The sequence below is a fragment of the Zea mays genome, chromosome 1 (genome assembly GCF_902167145.1).
Source record: "Zea mays cultivar B73 chromosome 1, Zm-B73-REFERENCE-NAM-5.0, whole genome shotgun sequence".
Taxonomy (NCBI): domain Eukaryota; kingdom Viridiplantae; phylum Streptophyta; class Magnoliopsida; order Poales; family Poaceae; genus Zea; species Zea mays.
In genome coordinates, this window is record NC_050096.1 from 77981310 (window position 1) to 77997453 (window position 16144).

General features: G+C 46.0%; 1 protein-coding gene across 1 annotated transcript; it reads left to right on the plus strand.

Annotated features, from left to right (window-relative positions):
• Positions 1-1281: 1281 nt before the first annotated feature.
• On the plus strand, positions 1282-4526 carry LOC100272496 (uncharacterized). The gene is made up of 4 exons (NM_001367440.1): positions 1282-1606; positions 1717-1908; positions 2048-2213; positions 3956-4526. Exons 1-4 carry the CDS (start codon positions 1337-1339, stop codon positions 4354-4356), a joined length of 1029 nt encoding a protein of 342 aa, NP_001354369.1. The 5' UTR covers positions 1282-1336; the 3' UTR covers positions 4357-4526.
• The last annotated feature ends 11618 nt before the right edge of the window (positions 4527-16144 follow it).

A 16144-nucleotide genomic window follows, 5' to 3' on the forward strand; every position in this document is an offset into this window, starting at 1 on the left:
ACTCAGTAGAGTATACCAAACTGTATTTGGAGATGCATATCTCGTCTTTGCTTGATTGCAACGCATGCATGCATATGGCCGGCGTTTTAATAATAATAAGGGAGCTGTTAGTTGCCAACACGGTAGCTCCTCGCATTGTAGTGTGCATCATATACCATATACTATACATGCATACACATATATATGCACCAGACAGCCACCCCGGCCAGCAAGGCTACCAGCATAGTGCATGCATGCGGTTAGCCCAAAGATGCAAGGGACCAAATACGACGGCGCTATGCATGGGGCCGGGCAGTTGTGGACTTGTGGTGACGATCGAATTGAAAGATGGAGGAATTTTGTTTTATTTTCTTTTTGGTTCAAAAGCATCATCTGATGATGAAGAAACACTATTGTGTGTGTGTGCGGCTTCTTGATGTGGCTGGCTCGCACCCTTGCCGCCTGTGCACGCAGTCGCTCTATGTTCGTTGACGAGCCTAACCTAACCATGCATAGATGATGTGTGGATCCGATAATGGTGGTTGTAATTTCACGTAAGAAATGTAGTAGTTGATAAAAGTTTCTGGTTCTTCTGCGTGCTTATTTCTTCGAGGGATTGAGAAAAATAAGTGCAAGAAAGTAGAATTCAGAAAAAGGACCTTTTGTTATAACAACCAAATTCTTTATTTGAGGGAGTAGATTTTTTCTACTAAATTCTATTTATATATCACTGTTTACTGGGGAAAAAATTGATTTTTTCTCTCTCTCTCAATCTGATGGAGACGCTCAATGCTGACAGCAAAGTTGAGGACTCTAAAATGGACAGCTTGTACCACAATGAACCTAACCAACCAACTGCATGTTCACCTCCTCCATTATATATCTGAAATTTCTTTTTCTTAGATTAATTTAGCCCCTCTGTTCATCTATATATATGTTCTCTTATTTATCATGTTGTCTCGCTCTTACCATTATTCTTTATCAGTCGGTAAGTATTCCTTGTCGTTATAAATTATAGGTTATTTTGGCTTTCTACTTATATTGGTTTTTGCTATGTATTTAGACATATATAGTGTTTATCTAAGTGTTATAAAATAAAAAGAGTACATTTGTAGAAAGCAACAGCAACATAATGTTAGATATGAGCACCAGATCTACCTACGCAATTCATACTCGTTGTTTTGTCGGCCGGAAGAAGGGGGTGGTGCCGGCCATCTTGTGTCACGCTGTCATGCATATTATATTATTATTAAAGAGGCTAAATGCCCCGATATTCCTTGACCATATCTATAAATGCAAGCTCTGCAGACTACTCCCAACTCCCAAAACCAGAATTAATTATCTGACGGTGCATGCCATGCCCATGACACCCCTCGAGTGCGACATGGCCCCTGCAGCTTCTCGCCAGTCGTGGCCTCTTCCTCGCTGCGGCCTGCTGGTCTTGGCCCTTGCACTGGCGACGACCGCCGCGGTGGGCAGCGCGCAGCTGTCGTCGGAGAGCTACTACGACGCGTCCTGCCCCGCCGCCCTTCTCACCATCAGGACCGCCGTCTCGACGGCCGTGCTGCTGGAGCCCCGCATGGGGGCCTCCCTTCTCCGCCTCCACTTCCACGACTGTTTCGTGCAGGTAAGTCATCAGTCGTCTCAATCTAACAGAGACGACAGATAGTGAGTGAGTGAGTGAGTGACCATGGCTCTGCGCTGTGTATATGCATGCACCTATTATATGTACGGCAGGGTTGCGACGCGTCGGTGCTGCTAGACGACACGGCGAGCTTCACCGGCGAGAAGGGGGCGGGGCCGAACGCGGGGTCGCTCCGGGGCTTCGACGTGATCGACAACATCAAGATGCTGCTGGAGCTGCTGTGCCCGCAGACCGTCTCCTGCGCCGACATCCTCGCCGTCGCCGCCCGCGACTCGGTTGCACAAGTAAGCTAGCCAACGGTCGAGATCACTGCTCGATCCTCCCATGGATCGATGGGCTGGGCTGTGTAAAGCGATCGATGCTCTGCCTCTTCTTGTGATCGATCGTACGTCGTCACAAGTAAAATGAGTGAACTGCGTGCAGCTGGGAGGACCATCGTGGGCGGTTCCGCTGGGCAGGAGGGACGCGACCACGGCGAGCGCGTCCCTGGCCAACAGTGACCTCCCTGGGCCTACCAGCAGCCTCAACGGCCTGCTCAACGCTTTCTCCAACAAGGGTTTGAGCAGCACCGACATGGTTGCCCTCTCAGGTACACACATGTGCTACTACGCGTCTCCTTTTCCCGCTTCATGCATTGCAATGCATGCATGCCGCCGTAGATTCGCAGCAGCAGCACCGGCAGGTGGCACGTCCCATCCCATCTACCTATAGATCTTTGCTTTACACTGCAGATCGGCACGGCAGCAGATCATCAACAGCTAGCTAGCTAGCTAGCTCGAGCACATGGTGTGTCCTAGTAGAAAATAAACCAAATTGCAAAAGCATGCACAGGGAACAATCGAAATGGACGCGGCAGCAAACCAGGTCTTCCACTCATTCCAGGCCAGCAGACTACGGCCCTAATTGAATATACTAGATCTAATAGTTAACTGTTAAAATTAGTTGTAGATATCTAAACAATCTAGTTGATAGTTTCATTAGATGGTTCAACCTATATTGTAGTAATAGTTAGCCAGCTAAGGTCTAGTTTGGGCACTCTAGTAATGAGTGAGATTGGAGTGGATTATTGAGATGTATTGAGAGAGTATTTGATCTATTGGGGATTTATATCCTCTCCAATCCCTTCAAAACACTTTAATCCTAAAGTATCCAAACTAGGTCTAAGGGGGTGTTGAATACACTAGAGCTAATAATTAGTAAGCTAAAAAATTACTAGTATAATTATCTAGGTGCCCAGCTAACTATTACGGTCCGTTTGGATGTTAGCATTCAAGGCCATGGAATTGAAATGTGTCCGATACCATATAACTAGGTGGGAGTGGGAATTGGAATGAGGCTTAAATCCAATGCTAGTGTTTGGGTGGCATGAGACGTGGTTTCCAATGAATAACGGAGGGTCTTGGCTCGGCATCGTCACAAGGTTGTGCTCGTTGGGCTAAATACGACCCGAAAACGGAGGAAGTTTCTGAACAACAAACTCTGTGACCAACCAAACACTGGATTTAGGTCTGCCATTTCCAATTCCAAATTTTGGCCCTGAATACTGACAACCAAACAGGGTGTTAGCTAATTTACTAAAAATAACTAATAGTTGAACTATTAGCTAGACTAGTTGAGTGTCTTCCGCTAATTATTAGCTTTAGTATATTTAAATATAGCCAAATGCCACTAACAATTTTTAGCCAACTAACTAACCAGGTCCTAAATCACTCGGTTTCCCGCGGCATGGGGCCGGGCTTCCTGGCTATAGCCTAGCTTATCTCAAGGTCTCAAGTTTGTACCGCGCTACGTACGTGCACACGTACGCATGCATGCCAGTATTTTGTTCCCTTCTTCTGTTCTCCTTTACTCGGTGGCCGGCCATTGTCTGCTTCCTATGATTGTTGCAGCGCACATCATTTATATGCATATTTAATATACATACATCGTACGTCGTACGTACCAGCAAGTAGCTACATGCATGCATGCATGACGCATCGTTTATTGTTCGTTTGCACGCGCGGATGAATCCAACATGGTGATGGATACTGGCGTCCTGTTGGTCTCTGTTCTATAGTCAGCACTCAGCACCTTTCTGCTCTCAGAGCCTGACAACATTTGGACGGACGCGTAGGCATCACCTAACGACGATCGAGTACGTACGTGCATGCATGGCCATCGTCCATCGATCACGCGATCGAATCGACAGCCCAACTACCTACCTCCAGCTGCTTTCTACCACGCAATAATCATGCATGCATGCGACAGCACAGCAAGATTTTCGTTGCGTGCATCACCGGTCACCGCCCACGGCTCACCACGCGGACGCGGGCATATGCAAATGCAATGCAGGTGCCCACACCGTCGGCCGGGCGCAGTGCAAGAACTGCCGGGCCCGGATCTACAACGACACCGACATCGACGCCTCCTTCGCGGCGTCGCTGCGGGCCAGCTGTCCCGCGCAGGCCGGCGCCGGCGACGGCGCGCTCGAGCCGCTCGACGGCTCCACGCCGGACGCCTTCGACAACGCCTACTTCGGCAACCTGCTCTCCCAGCGCGGCCTGCTCCACTCCGACCAGGCGCTCTTCGGCGGCGGCGGCGGCGGCGCGACTGACGGCCTGGTCAGCGCCTACGCGTCCAACGCCGGCCAGTGGGGGGCCGACTTCGCGGCGGCCATGGTCAAGATGGGCAGCATCAGCCCGCTCACCGGCACGGACGGCGAGATCAGGGTCAACTGCCGGAGAGTGAATTAATTATTTATTACAGCCACGTTGATTGCATTTGCTCTTGGGGTAGTGGACTAGCGTGCATATTTTGCAAAGAGGCAGAGAAGAATTGAAATGGAGCCTAAGCTCATATGTATACAAATGTTGTTTATTATTCCATATTATTTCTTGCATATATAATATATATAGCATACATGTACTCCCTCTGTCTAAAAATATTAGTCATTTTAGACCTTGATTTTTATATCTATAATCAAATGGATGATGATAAATCTAGACACATATTTAAAACACATACATCAAACATTATACGAATCCATTAATTATTTAAAATAAATTTTAATTTAGAACCGAGAGAATACTATTTTGTAGCGTAGATTTCAAATAGCTATTTGACACCGGCGCGCTTTGGTGATCGTGTGCGCCCGACGCCCCTTCCCCACCCCGCGCCCACAGCGTGCACTAGTACAAAATGGCTCAACGCCTGCGGGAAGATATATTTTTACAGACGGATCCGGTTATCCACCGACTGTGCTATTTTTACTGGCGGTTTCTTAAGAAAACCGCCACTAGAAATCGTATTTCTACAGGCGGTTCCTTAAGAAAACCGCCAGTAGAAATCCAGGAACCGCCAGTAGAAATACGATTTCTAGTGGCGGTTTTCTTAAGGAACCGCCACTAGAAATCATTTTTATCCTTAATTTTTCGAGTTTTTCAAACGACCTCGTATGACAAAACTACCAAAATAAAAGTTGTAGATCTCTAAAAGTTATGAAACTTTGTAGTTAACAACTTTTTTATTTGAACTCTTTTCGGTTCTCAAAAATTGAATCTAAGTATGTCAAATTTAAAATTCAAATTTTGCAAACTACCTCGGATGAAAAAAGTGTCAAAATAAAAGTTGTAGAACTTCAAAAGTTATTTAACTTTGTAGTTGACAACTTTTTTATTTGAATTCGTTTGGGGTCTGAAATAAGCAATTTACACTCAAATGGTTGTAATATGTGGAGAAAACAACTACAAACTTGACACAAAACATGTCATAGACGGAGTGGTAGTGGAGGGTGTGCGCGATAAATGCCGCGACTTGCGACTGACGGGTGGGCCTAATAAAAATATATTTTTTTTACTATTTTGAAAATCTGTTTTATGTTTCCTGGAAACGATTTGCACTGGCGGTTTTATTACGCCGACCGCCAGTGAAAATCGATTTTCACTGGCGGTCTTCAGTTACCCGCCTGTAAAAAATGATGATTTTTACTGGCCCCTAGCACTGGCGGTTACGATAAACGCCACTAAAAATAGGTTTACGACCGCCACTATAGAGCTTCTCTGTACTAGTGGTGCAACCAAACTCTAGCCACTCCCTCCCAATGTGACACATGTATATGTATGGGTTTGCTCTTCCACTTAAAAATTAATATCCACTAAACCGAGCGCTGAAATTAGAAATTGTTTTCACCATTATATTTGTCGCAATGAAAGTTTCAAAACTATAGATCCTATTTGACATTTTTATCTCAAGGTCAGTCATTCTATCTTTTTAGTTTCAGTCGTTTATGAGAATTAATAAGGTAGCAACCATTTAGTGAGACAGTCATTGAAAAAACATGTATCATACGGAAGGAAGAAACAAACACGGTCATTCTACAAAAAATAAACATTCCAAGAAATGAAATGAACAAACTTAGTCATTCCATCTTTTTAGCTTCAGTCATTCATGAAACAAACTGATATAGGAGTCATTTAGTGAGCCAGTCATTCTAAAAAAATAGGTATTACGGAAAAATAAGTGAACAAATCCAACCATTTTATGATTACTCTGTCATTCCATCTTTTAGCCTGAGTCATTCATGAGAATTACGAAGAGAGAAGTCATTTTAGTGTATCAATCATTCTACAGAAAATAGGCATACAGGAAATAGGAAGTGAACAAACTCAGTCATTCTATAATAACTCATTTATTCCATTTTTTATTTTCAAAATTGTTAGTATGCACATTAACAATAACTGTCCTTTATAAAATACAAAGTAACACAAGCTACAATGATTAAGGTGCCATGTTTTCTTTCTTATTATGACCTAGGTTCAAATTCTCATATGGCTATTTTTGATTAGTTTTTAAATTCCGCGTAGACGCATGGGAGCGCGACGTGGGCAGGCGCACGCGTCCGTGCGGCGCGAGCCTCCGTGCGAGTCTATTGTGTAGTCGAGAGCGCGAGGCGAGTGGCTAGGCAGGCGGGCACGACAACACGGTGGTGCCAAATAGACTAAACTGAGTTCATTCCCCAAGAGCATATATCTCATACTGATACAGAGTTTGTTCATATATCTCACAACCGATGTCGAAAACGGGGCTATTCATGAAACACTTAAGTCTCAAGATGGTAATATGGTTATGAATGGGTCAATTGACCAGAACCTGTTGATGTAAGATTCCTAATTCCAACATTCTTTTTCAGAAGACATGAAAGATTTGCTACGAGCTGTAAGAGAGACTATCTTAGCATGATGGAACACATTTTTATGTTGCATTATTACCTCATTTATACCATATTTTTGGCTGAAGAAATGAGTGAAAATATCATAACCAGATCCTTCACGAGTTGGACCTATGATGGCAACACCTCTTCCAGGGCACTGGACTAGTTCAGCAATGTTAGGACAAACATTTTCAACTTCATCACATGAACTAACTTCCACCTGACACTACCAGAATCGCCGCCTTTGCTGAGTGCCTGAAGCACTTGGCAAAGCCTTAAAAACACTCGACAAAGGCTTTGCCGAGTGTCGCACTCGGCAAAGGCTTTATCGAGTGTCGCACTCAGCAAAGAAGGCTCGACATACAGTGCATCGGCAAAGTCGTCTTTGCCGAGTACTTTTTCTCGGGCACTCGACAAAGAGGTTTGCCGAGTGCCAGAGAGCACTCGGCAAAGAAAAGCAGCCGTTACGGCGACGGGTGACAGAGACGGAGTCTTTGCCGAGTGTCCCTGGCGACACTCGACAAAGGAGTTCACTTTGCCGAGTGTCTGCCAGACAGCACTCGGTAAAGAATCAATCTTTGCCGAGTGCCACCTGGGACACTCGGCAAAGAACCCGCCAGGGAGGGTCCCCATGTCAGGTTCTTTGTCGAGTGCTATGTGCGGCACTCAGCAAAGATTGGTTCTTTGCCGAGTGTCAGAGACATTACACTCGGCAAAGAATCTGTACCAGTGCCCAGGCCTTGGTTCTTTGCCGAGTGCTATGGCCTTGACACTCGGCAATGAACCTCTTTGCCGAGTGTAACACTCGACAAAGTGACCAGTAGGCACCTTTTTTATTTGTTTTTTATATTCCATCAAAACAAACAAAAGATATCACATATACATCACATATATCACATATATACATCACAGATATCATCACAAACATAAATAGCCGACACAAACATAAATATCCATCACAAACTTAAGTGTTCAACACGAGTATCCAACACAAACATAAGTCTCATACGTCTCAAGCTCTGACATAAGTATCTAACACAAACATAAGTATTCAACACAAGTTCTGAAGTCTAAACACTGAAAACATAACACTCATGGAGGTGGGCAGTTCGACTGGTGCTGCGTTGGGCTGAACCCTTCCGGAGGGTTGTTGGATGCCGCCCCAGATTGGCCCTACACAGAGAAGAGATTGCATGTGTTATACCAGATGCATTACCAACATCTAACTACAATTTTGATACTCACAGGAGTATGGAAGAGAGCAGGGTCAACTGGAGGGAACAATGGAGGTGGCAGAGCGATGCCCTGTGCGGCGCCAAGACTCTGCATGTACTGGAACATCTCCGCCATCCTCTGATCAGCCACCGCCCGCTCCGCCATTATCCTCGCCTCCATCTCTTGACGTTCCCTCCTCTCTTCTTCTAGTTGGGTCTGTAATATTACAAGCCAATGTTATAGTAACTCAAAGAGAAGGTATATAACTCAAGAAAGGACGAGTTACAGAAGCACTAACCTCGAGTTGCTGTATGCGATGCTGTGAGCTATCGTGCCGAGGTCGTATGGCTGGACTCGAGCCCGTGCTCCTTGCTCTCAGCTGAGACAGAGTGGGAGTGGAGGACGAGTCGATTGCCTCGTCGGCAATCCAGTACCGCCCATGTCTCTTGCCTCCTCCGACCCTCACGAGCACATCGGGGTCGATCGGCTCGATGCTCGGATCATAGTTTGGGCCATGGACCTCCTGCGCCATGACGGTGTAGTCATGAAGGCGGCTGTAGACGGCAGGGTTGGTGTAGGCCTCGGGCCCGTCATCCAGGTTGTAGATGATGTCGGATGTCGCCTTGCCCTTATGGGCCATAGCATAGGCCGAGAAGGTGGAGCAAGGCCGACCACCATATGACGCCGACTGCAAGAAAACCAACGAGATAGTTAGAAATAATATCTAATCCAGTGCTATATACCTAAATAAAAAAGAGGGCATACCCATGCTTCTGCATATTGGCCCAGGCTCCGGCTGCCTTGGTGGTGGGAGGAACCTTGCATCATCATACGGCGTTCCCGGCTAGCGTTGTGCGCCTCGTCCCACTCAGCCGAACACCACCTATCCACCATCTGCTCCCAGCACAGAGGATGTGCGACGCACCAATATGGAATCATCTACAAAGTAAACACGTAAAGTGCATATCAGAAGATAAAATAAAATTCATGCATGGAGTACTGGTACCAAACACGTAAACATGTAAACTACATTTAATTCCTATAGACCAATCATACGCATACATTAGAAATGTAATTTTCTATAGACCAATCACATGCAAACTATGTTTAACCACATATAATTAAACGCATGTAATTTTCTATATATCAACCATATGCATATATTAAAAATTTATACCTTAGCCGGGGAGGATGGCGGAGATGGCGGGGTGTTCGGAGATGGCCGGAGCGACGGTGATTGACGGAGATGGCGCGGCGGGGAGGCTTGGCGGTGAATTGCCGGGTCGAGCGCGGGCGGCGGCGGCGCGCGCGGGTGGTGGGGCGTGGGGCCGGGCGAGCGGGCGGGGTAGGGGGTGCGGGGCCAGGCGACACGTGTGGCGAGCGGGGGCGGCGCGATAAGTGCGGGCTGCGAGGCCGGGGCGGGGAGCGAGGCCGGCGGCGGCGCGTGGGGGCGGTGCGACGAGCGCGGTCGGGGCCGGCGGTCCTGAAAGTAGCCTAGAGGGGGGGGGGGGGGGTGAATAGGCTACACCTGAAATTTTTCACTAAAAACTTCGAGATAGGTCAAATTAAAGTTGCACTGGTGCAAACCGGTTTAGTTGAATTTGTTTACAACTGAACAAGTTTGAACCTGCTCAACTTAGATTAAATAATCAGTTAAACAATTATGAAGAAGTAGTGAAAGATTTTGCTAATGACTTGCCCTACAGAAAATCCACTCAAATAGATGAATATGAACCAACCAACAATTTAAGGCACTTAACAAGAACGCACAAGAACACGCGATTTAACCCGAGGTTCGGCAACCACCACAAAGGTGTCCTACTCCTCGTTGAGGAGCCCACAAAGGGCCGGGTCTTTTCCAACCCTAATCCTCCACAAGCCGACCACCAAGGTCAAGGCAATCTTTTCTCAAATTTGCTCAACGAGCAGGTAATACAAACTTCTTGGGGTTGTCCACAAATTTGGAGACTCCCAAGCAACCTCTAACCGTCAAGGAACACAAGGCTCCAAGAGTAACAAATCCGCACAAGGTTAAGTTTGCAATGAGCTCAAGAATAAAGAGAATGAGAGAATCAAGATGAAATTGACAGCGTGTTAGATCGACTTCACCTCACACCAAGGATCCTTCAAGCGATTGAAGGAGATGCGATTGCGGGTGTGAGATGTGAATTGAATGCCTTTGTTTGGGGTTTGGTCAGCCAAGAAATCGTGGAGAGAGCAGAAGTAATGAAGAGAGAGAGAGTGTGGGGGGATATTTAAAGGATCCCCCAAAAGTTGGCAGCCGTTGGGAGAAAAGAGCCGAAAACCGGTTGAACCGGTTTACAAACCGGTTGAACCGGTTTCCACCAGGAAGATCTCGGTTCACTGATCTACTCAGCCGGAGACTCGACCGGATTCAAAACCGGTTGAGCCGGGAAAAATTCCGGTTGAATCAGTTTCTAAAAAATATCTGCATACGACTTTTCTGACAGCTCTGACTGTCAGACTGGTCAGAGCAGAGGTGGCAGAGAAACAGTCCAGAAACCAGTTGAACCGGTTTCAGGTCCGGTTGAACCGGTTTCAGAGGCTGAAGAGCAAGTTTTGAAAATTCTGAAGTGAACCAAGATGGAACTTTTGTGGGGAGTAAGAGTGGTTTTTCAAAAAGGCATCCATGATCTAGAAAAGTGTTCTCTAAGATGATTTTGAAGGAATTTAAACTTAGCTCATTGCACAACTTACTTATCCATTGCGGATCCCTCTTAATTGAACGACGATTCCTATAACTCAAGAATTATAAAATGAACACTGCCGTTGTTTCCAAGCACTTGGAGCACACCATATGATGTAGAATTTAAATCCGCTGTGCTTTACATTTTTATGCTCATAAGATCTGTGCTTCTCCTGTCTGTAGAATAACTGTGTACATGCTAGGAGCAAACTTGTTAGAATCTTTGTTTGTTTTGTTATTTAATCACCAAAACCCTTAATTAGGGTTGATTGCACTTACAATCTCCCCCTTTTTGGTGATTGATGCCAAAACAAACTAGAGTAGAGATAAAAATTAAAAGGGAAGAACACTGGCGAGATAAAAGTACTTGTGTATATGCAGCTCCCCCTAAATATGTGCATGAGTTTTGTGATATTAATATTGACTTGATATATCAATTTGCAACATATTTGGAGAGAGTGAACAACCAACACAATACACAAAAAATGAGGGATGCAACAGAATTAAATAGGATGTGATGATAAAAAGAATAGTATTACACAAACAAGTCCATCATTGCATAGCATAAGATATGAAATGTTACTACTGGCTATTACAATAAGGTCATCACATCACATCATTAAAAAGTTTGTGGCTCTAAGCCATCACCACATGCATCACAAGTCAGACAAATAATAATTATTACAGACCAGGAGTTCATTACATAAATTAAAGGTGCTGCCAAGATGAGAATCCTTCTCCCCCTTTTTGGCAACTAGCACCAAAAAGGAGAGAGCCACCAGCCATAAATCACCACTGAGGAGGATGATGCGGACCAAAGAATTGATGCGCCAGGTGAGTTGCAAAGTGTTTTTCCCCAGACTGAGCTGGGGGAGGATAGCTGCCCGAAGGATCCTAGGGCGGAGGATGAGAAGAGGATTGACCCAGATACCCCTGGTGGGGAGGCGGGGCAAACTGCTCACGATCATCAAAGTATTCTTCATCTTCTTCTTCATCTTCTGGAGACATGAAAGGCACCCCATATGCCTGTTGGTGCCACTCATTGATTTCTGGTGGAGGAGGATGGAGAGGCACATCAGGCCAACGGGGAGCAAATGGCATACCCATAGAGGAAGCTTGACGACGAAGATTGTTGTTAGTCTCCCGCTGCCGCCGAGCCAGCTCATGCACATCTGAAGATATATTTCTGCACATGGAAAAGAATGCTGCAATACCATGGGTGTTACACCCGGTTTTGAAGGTAAACCGAATGCGAACCATGTACGTGCCAGGATCAGTAATTCACGTACACAGCGATTACATAAATGACTCATCATAGCACAATGCTTCGAATTACAATAAAGAGTAAGTAATAATATTACAGACTAGAGCCATTTACATAATATAAATCAAAGTACGCAGAATCGAAACATAGCCAACGTAAACAACCCACCACAGGCAGCTGACTAGGGGAGGTCGCTAGCCTAATCCTCGAACTCGTCGAAGTCCTGGAACTCCCGGAGATCTGCCTCAACACTGTTCTCCTTCTTCTTTACCTGAGCATAGATTGCACCAAAGGCAACCTGGTGTTTTGTGAAAGCAAGGGTGAGTACACATCAACGTACTCAACAAATGTCCCGTTTGGCTGAACTAGACTAGCTTTATGTGGGGTTAAGGTCAAGCAGTTGCTTTTAGTTGGTCAGGTAATTATTAATAGTAGAGAGCCATGTTTTAACATTAACCCAAGTTGTTAACCCAAAAGTACTCTTTCCAAATGGAAAGAATAGTAGAAACCATAAGCATAATCATCATCATAAAAACCATCATTATCCTCATCATCATCTGTAACCAAAGCATCTCTGATCAATGTGTCTCTAATCAATGGAGCTCCCTTGGCCGCTCATAACCGCGAGCACGACTGATATATCAGTTTCATAACACTCTGCAGAGGTTGCACACTTTACCCACAAGTCGTGATTCCCTCTCTAGCCCGGGCTTGCAAGACCCTTATTCACTCCCGAGGTGAATGGCCAGGGATTCACTATGAAGCCTTTACAAAGATTCCCTGAGGCTGTAGCCACCCGTTAGGTTTCCTAAATGCACCGCACTCCTCCCCAAACCAACCTTGGCAGAGCGAGCCGCATACACCGAGCCCCATTAACGGCACAACGGCAAAGCGAACTACACCCCAGTTCCTCTAATTATTCAGCTAAGGGCATCTCATTCTACCCTCATGGTTGCACTGTTTTCCCGGGCGGTCATCCAACGAACAGGTCCATTCGGAGAGGCACTCGAGAAACCGCTCGAGCCCCCTAAAGTATCACCAGTCCAACATCATAATCATAGAGACAACATCGTATCATAAGTGTTCACATCTTATTCATTGATTAAAGTAAAGCAATAGCATGAAGATAACCATAATAACCCAAAAGGTAATCAAGGACAAGGTAAATACAAAGCTAGTCAATCCTTAGGTTGATCATGGTATGCTGGTTGATGAATTACAAAGTAAATGGGACATAATAGGTCAGATGACACTTGCCTTCACCAAACAGATGCTCAGAATCTTCAGCCTTATAGAACTCGAAGAGCTGGGTCATTTGGTCGCCGAAGCTTGACCGTCGATTCCTCGAAGCTCAGAAACGAACCGCGATCTAATCGCAATGCGACGCGAAGACGAACAGGCACACACAAACAAACATATACATATGCATAAGAACATTACACCATACAAGATAAAATGTTATAAAAGCAAGAGAGCGCCTCTACGGTTACGCGAGGAAAAGAACCATGATAGTCGAAGCTACGGTTGAGGGGTTAGCGCGTTTACGTTAAACAAGTACTAATTAGAACATCTAATTCAACATAATTATATTAATTGATACTAATCAAATGTAAATTAATACTACTACTTAGTTTTGACTAACTGTCGGTGTTTTGGGTCCGACCGCACACCCGGGTTGCCCCTCAAGGTGTTTTAGGAGTAGGACGGTGTCGCCGACTGTAGCTAAATGGTTCGCGCCAGATGCACGAGGAACAATGGACAGTGTTTACAGGTTCGGGCCGCTTTGAGATGCGTAACACCCTACGTCCTGGCGAGTGTGCTTTATGTAATGGGTTACAAGGTGGCTCTCTAAAGCTAGAACGTAGAGAGTTGAGGTGGATGGCTGAGTAGTGGGATCGATCGTTTTGAAGGGGTTCCCCTTAGGCCTTATATATTCGACCGTGAGGCAATACATGTGGATACGATAACAATGTGCACCTAAAAGATAGTGAACTGTTTGAGTCTATCTTCCTATAATTATGCCGACTTATCCTCGCCTGGTTCCGTTGTACGGGGCTCCAGCGCGGGAAAGTCAGATCTTCTGTTGTGGCCGCTTGCTCAACGTTGTGGGGCCGTCCAGGCTTGCACCAACCCAGCCTTACGTCGATCTGCTTTACTGATTGTTCCTCCCCAGGCCCATGAAGGAGTGACCTTACGATCTATTGGGCCCTTGGTCCTTTCGTGAGGTCTTTTATCCTTCCAGTGGACCCGGGGGATATCTGTCCCCCACAAGCCCCCGATCTTTGGGTTGATTTTGAGATAATCGGCCCAAAGATCCTAGGTCCAGCTTGCGGGCTTCGTTTACAATAAGAAATGCTTCTCGGGCAGTTCGGTAAAAACGATTTCTTACTGTCTCCTTCTGCTTTGATCACTTGAAAACTAAAGCTTTGTCTCACACTCATGCCTTGGAGGTCGGCATTTCGTATTGTAGGACCCTGAACTTCATTGGGTGCACTGGAGGTGCACCCAATGGGTGTAGCCCCCGAGCTTCGAGTGGATTTTGGAAAATAATCTACTCGAAGGTCTTCATCAGAAATCATTTTTATTTTCCACTTGCACTTTGGTTGGAGGTTACCTTTGTCTTTAATCTTGCCTTATGCCTTAGAAGTTGGCATTGCTTTGACTTGAAATGGTTATTCATGGGGTGCACCGAAGGTGCACCCAATGGGTGTAGCCCCCAAGCTTTGAGTGGATTTTTGAGAATAATCCATTTGAAGGTCTTCATTTCGTGTCCCTTTGCTGAGAGTCATCTTTTCTTTTTTCGAATACCTTAGAAGTCAGCATTATGTCATCGATATTATGCTTTAGAGGTCAGCATTATGTGATCAATATTATGCTTTAGAGGTCAGCATGTATTTTGTCTTTTGCGGCCGAGTTCGTGATCCGCCCATATCTTGCTAGGTGGTGCGATTTATTTGCTCTGCGACTGATTGGACGTTCCCTGGCTAGTCTTCACGTCGCTTCTGTCGGTCAGATTTTGTACTTCACCGGCTATATTTGGCTTTCCTTTGATCCTTACTGATATCTCATTTTTGTCTTGAGGTATTCATTGCATGCCCTACACGGATGTGACAGTTTTGAAAAATATACTGATAATTCCTGGGCGTCCCCCCCAATGGGTGTGGGCAAGGGACGGCTTGGTACACTGAGTGTTTTAGCCGGCTGCTTCTGAGTAGTAATGTGATGTGACGGCGGGTGTAATCATATCGCCCGCGCGGTTGACTGGAGTCCCAATGGGTGTTGCGTTGCGTGAAACGACGTCAGCTGTCTGACGTATCTTCAGACGGGTTGAAGTGTATATTGAATATTTTGCGACTGTTCAGTGACCGTGGTAGGAGGTGAGCGGTTGCCTTCTTCTTCTATAAATAGTGCCTTTGCCTCTCTGGTTTTTTCACATCTCTTGATGTTCTCCGCTGCTTGCTTTCTTCCTCTCCTTTCATTTCCACCATGGGCAAGAGCAACAAACACAAGCGCGAGCCGACTCCTCCCTCGGAGGATTTCGTCGACTCGGAATACTCGGAGGAGGAGTTCTCCTCCGAGTCCGAGGGGTCTCCGGCTCTCGTCTCTCCCCCAGCATCGTCTGACAATTTAGACGACTGCCAGGGGCTTGCTGCGGAGGTCTGGACTTATATCCGGACCGTCGAGCGCTCCGGGCTCGAGGGCTCGGATGAGTCGGAGTACTCCTCGGACGAGGAGGACTCGTCCGAGGAGGACGGTGGCGGCGATGGTGAAGACGACGACGACGACGACGGAGGCGACGGCGGTGATGACGGTGACGGCGGCGGCAGGGGCGGCAGCAAGGGTGGCAACGGCGACAGCAGTAGGGGCAGCAACGGCGGTGGCAGCAGCAAGGGCAGCAACAAGGCCAGTGGCTAGATGCCACTGGTCTTTAGATGTTAGTATAGTATAATGAAATAATGTAGTAGTATTTAGTAATGTAGAGTAGTATAGTGTAGCGTAGCAGTAGTAGTAGTAGTAGCAGTAGGGAAGTATCAACTCATAATGAGTTGATTTGTAAGTATTGTAACTTCCCTTAATGAAGAATGATTTCATCTTCTCTGTGTCGATTATTTTGCTTCGTAGTCAGTTAATCTCTGTCGTGATATT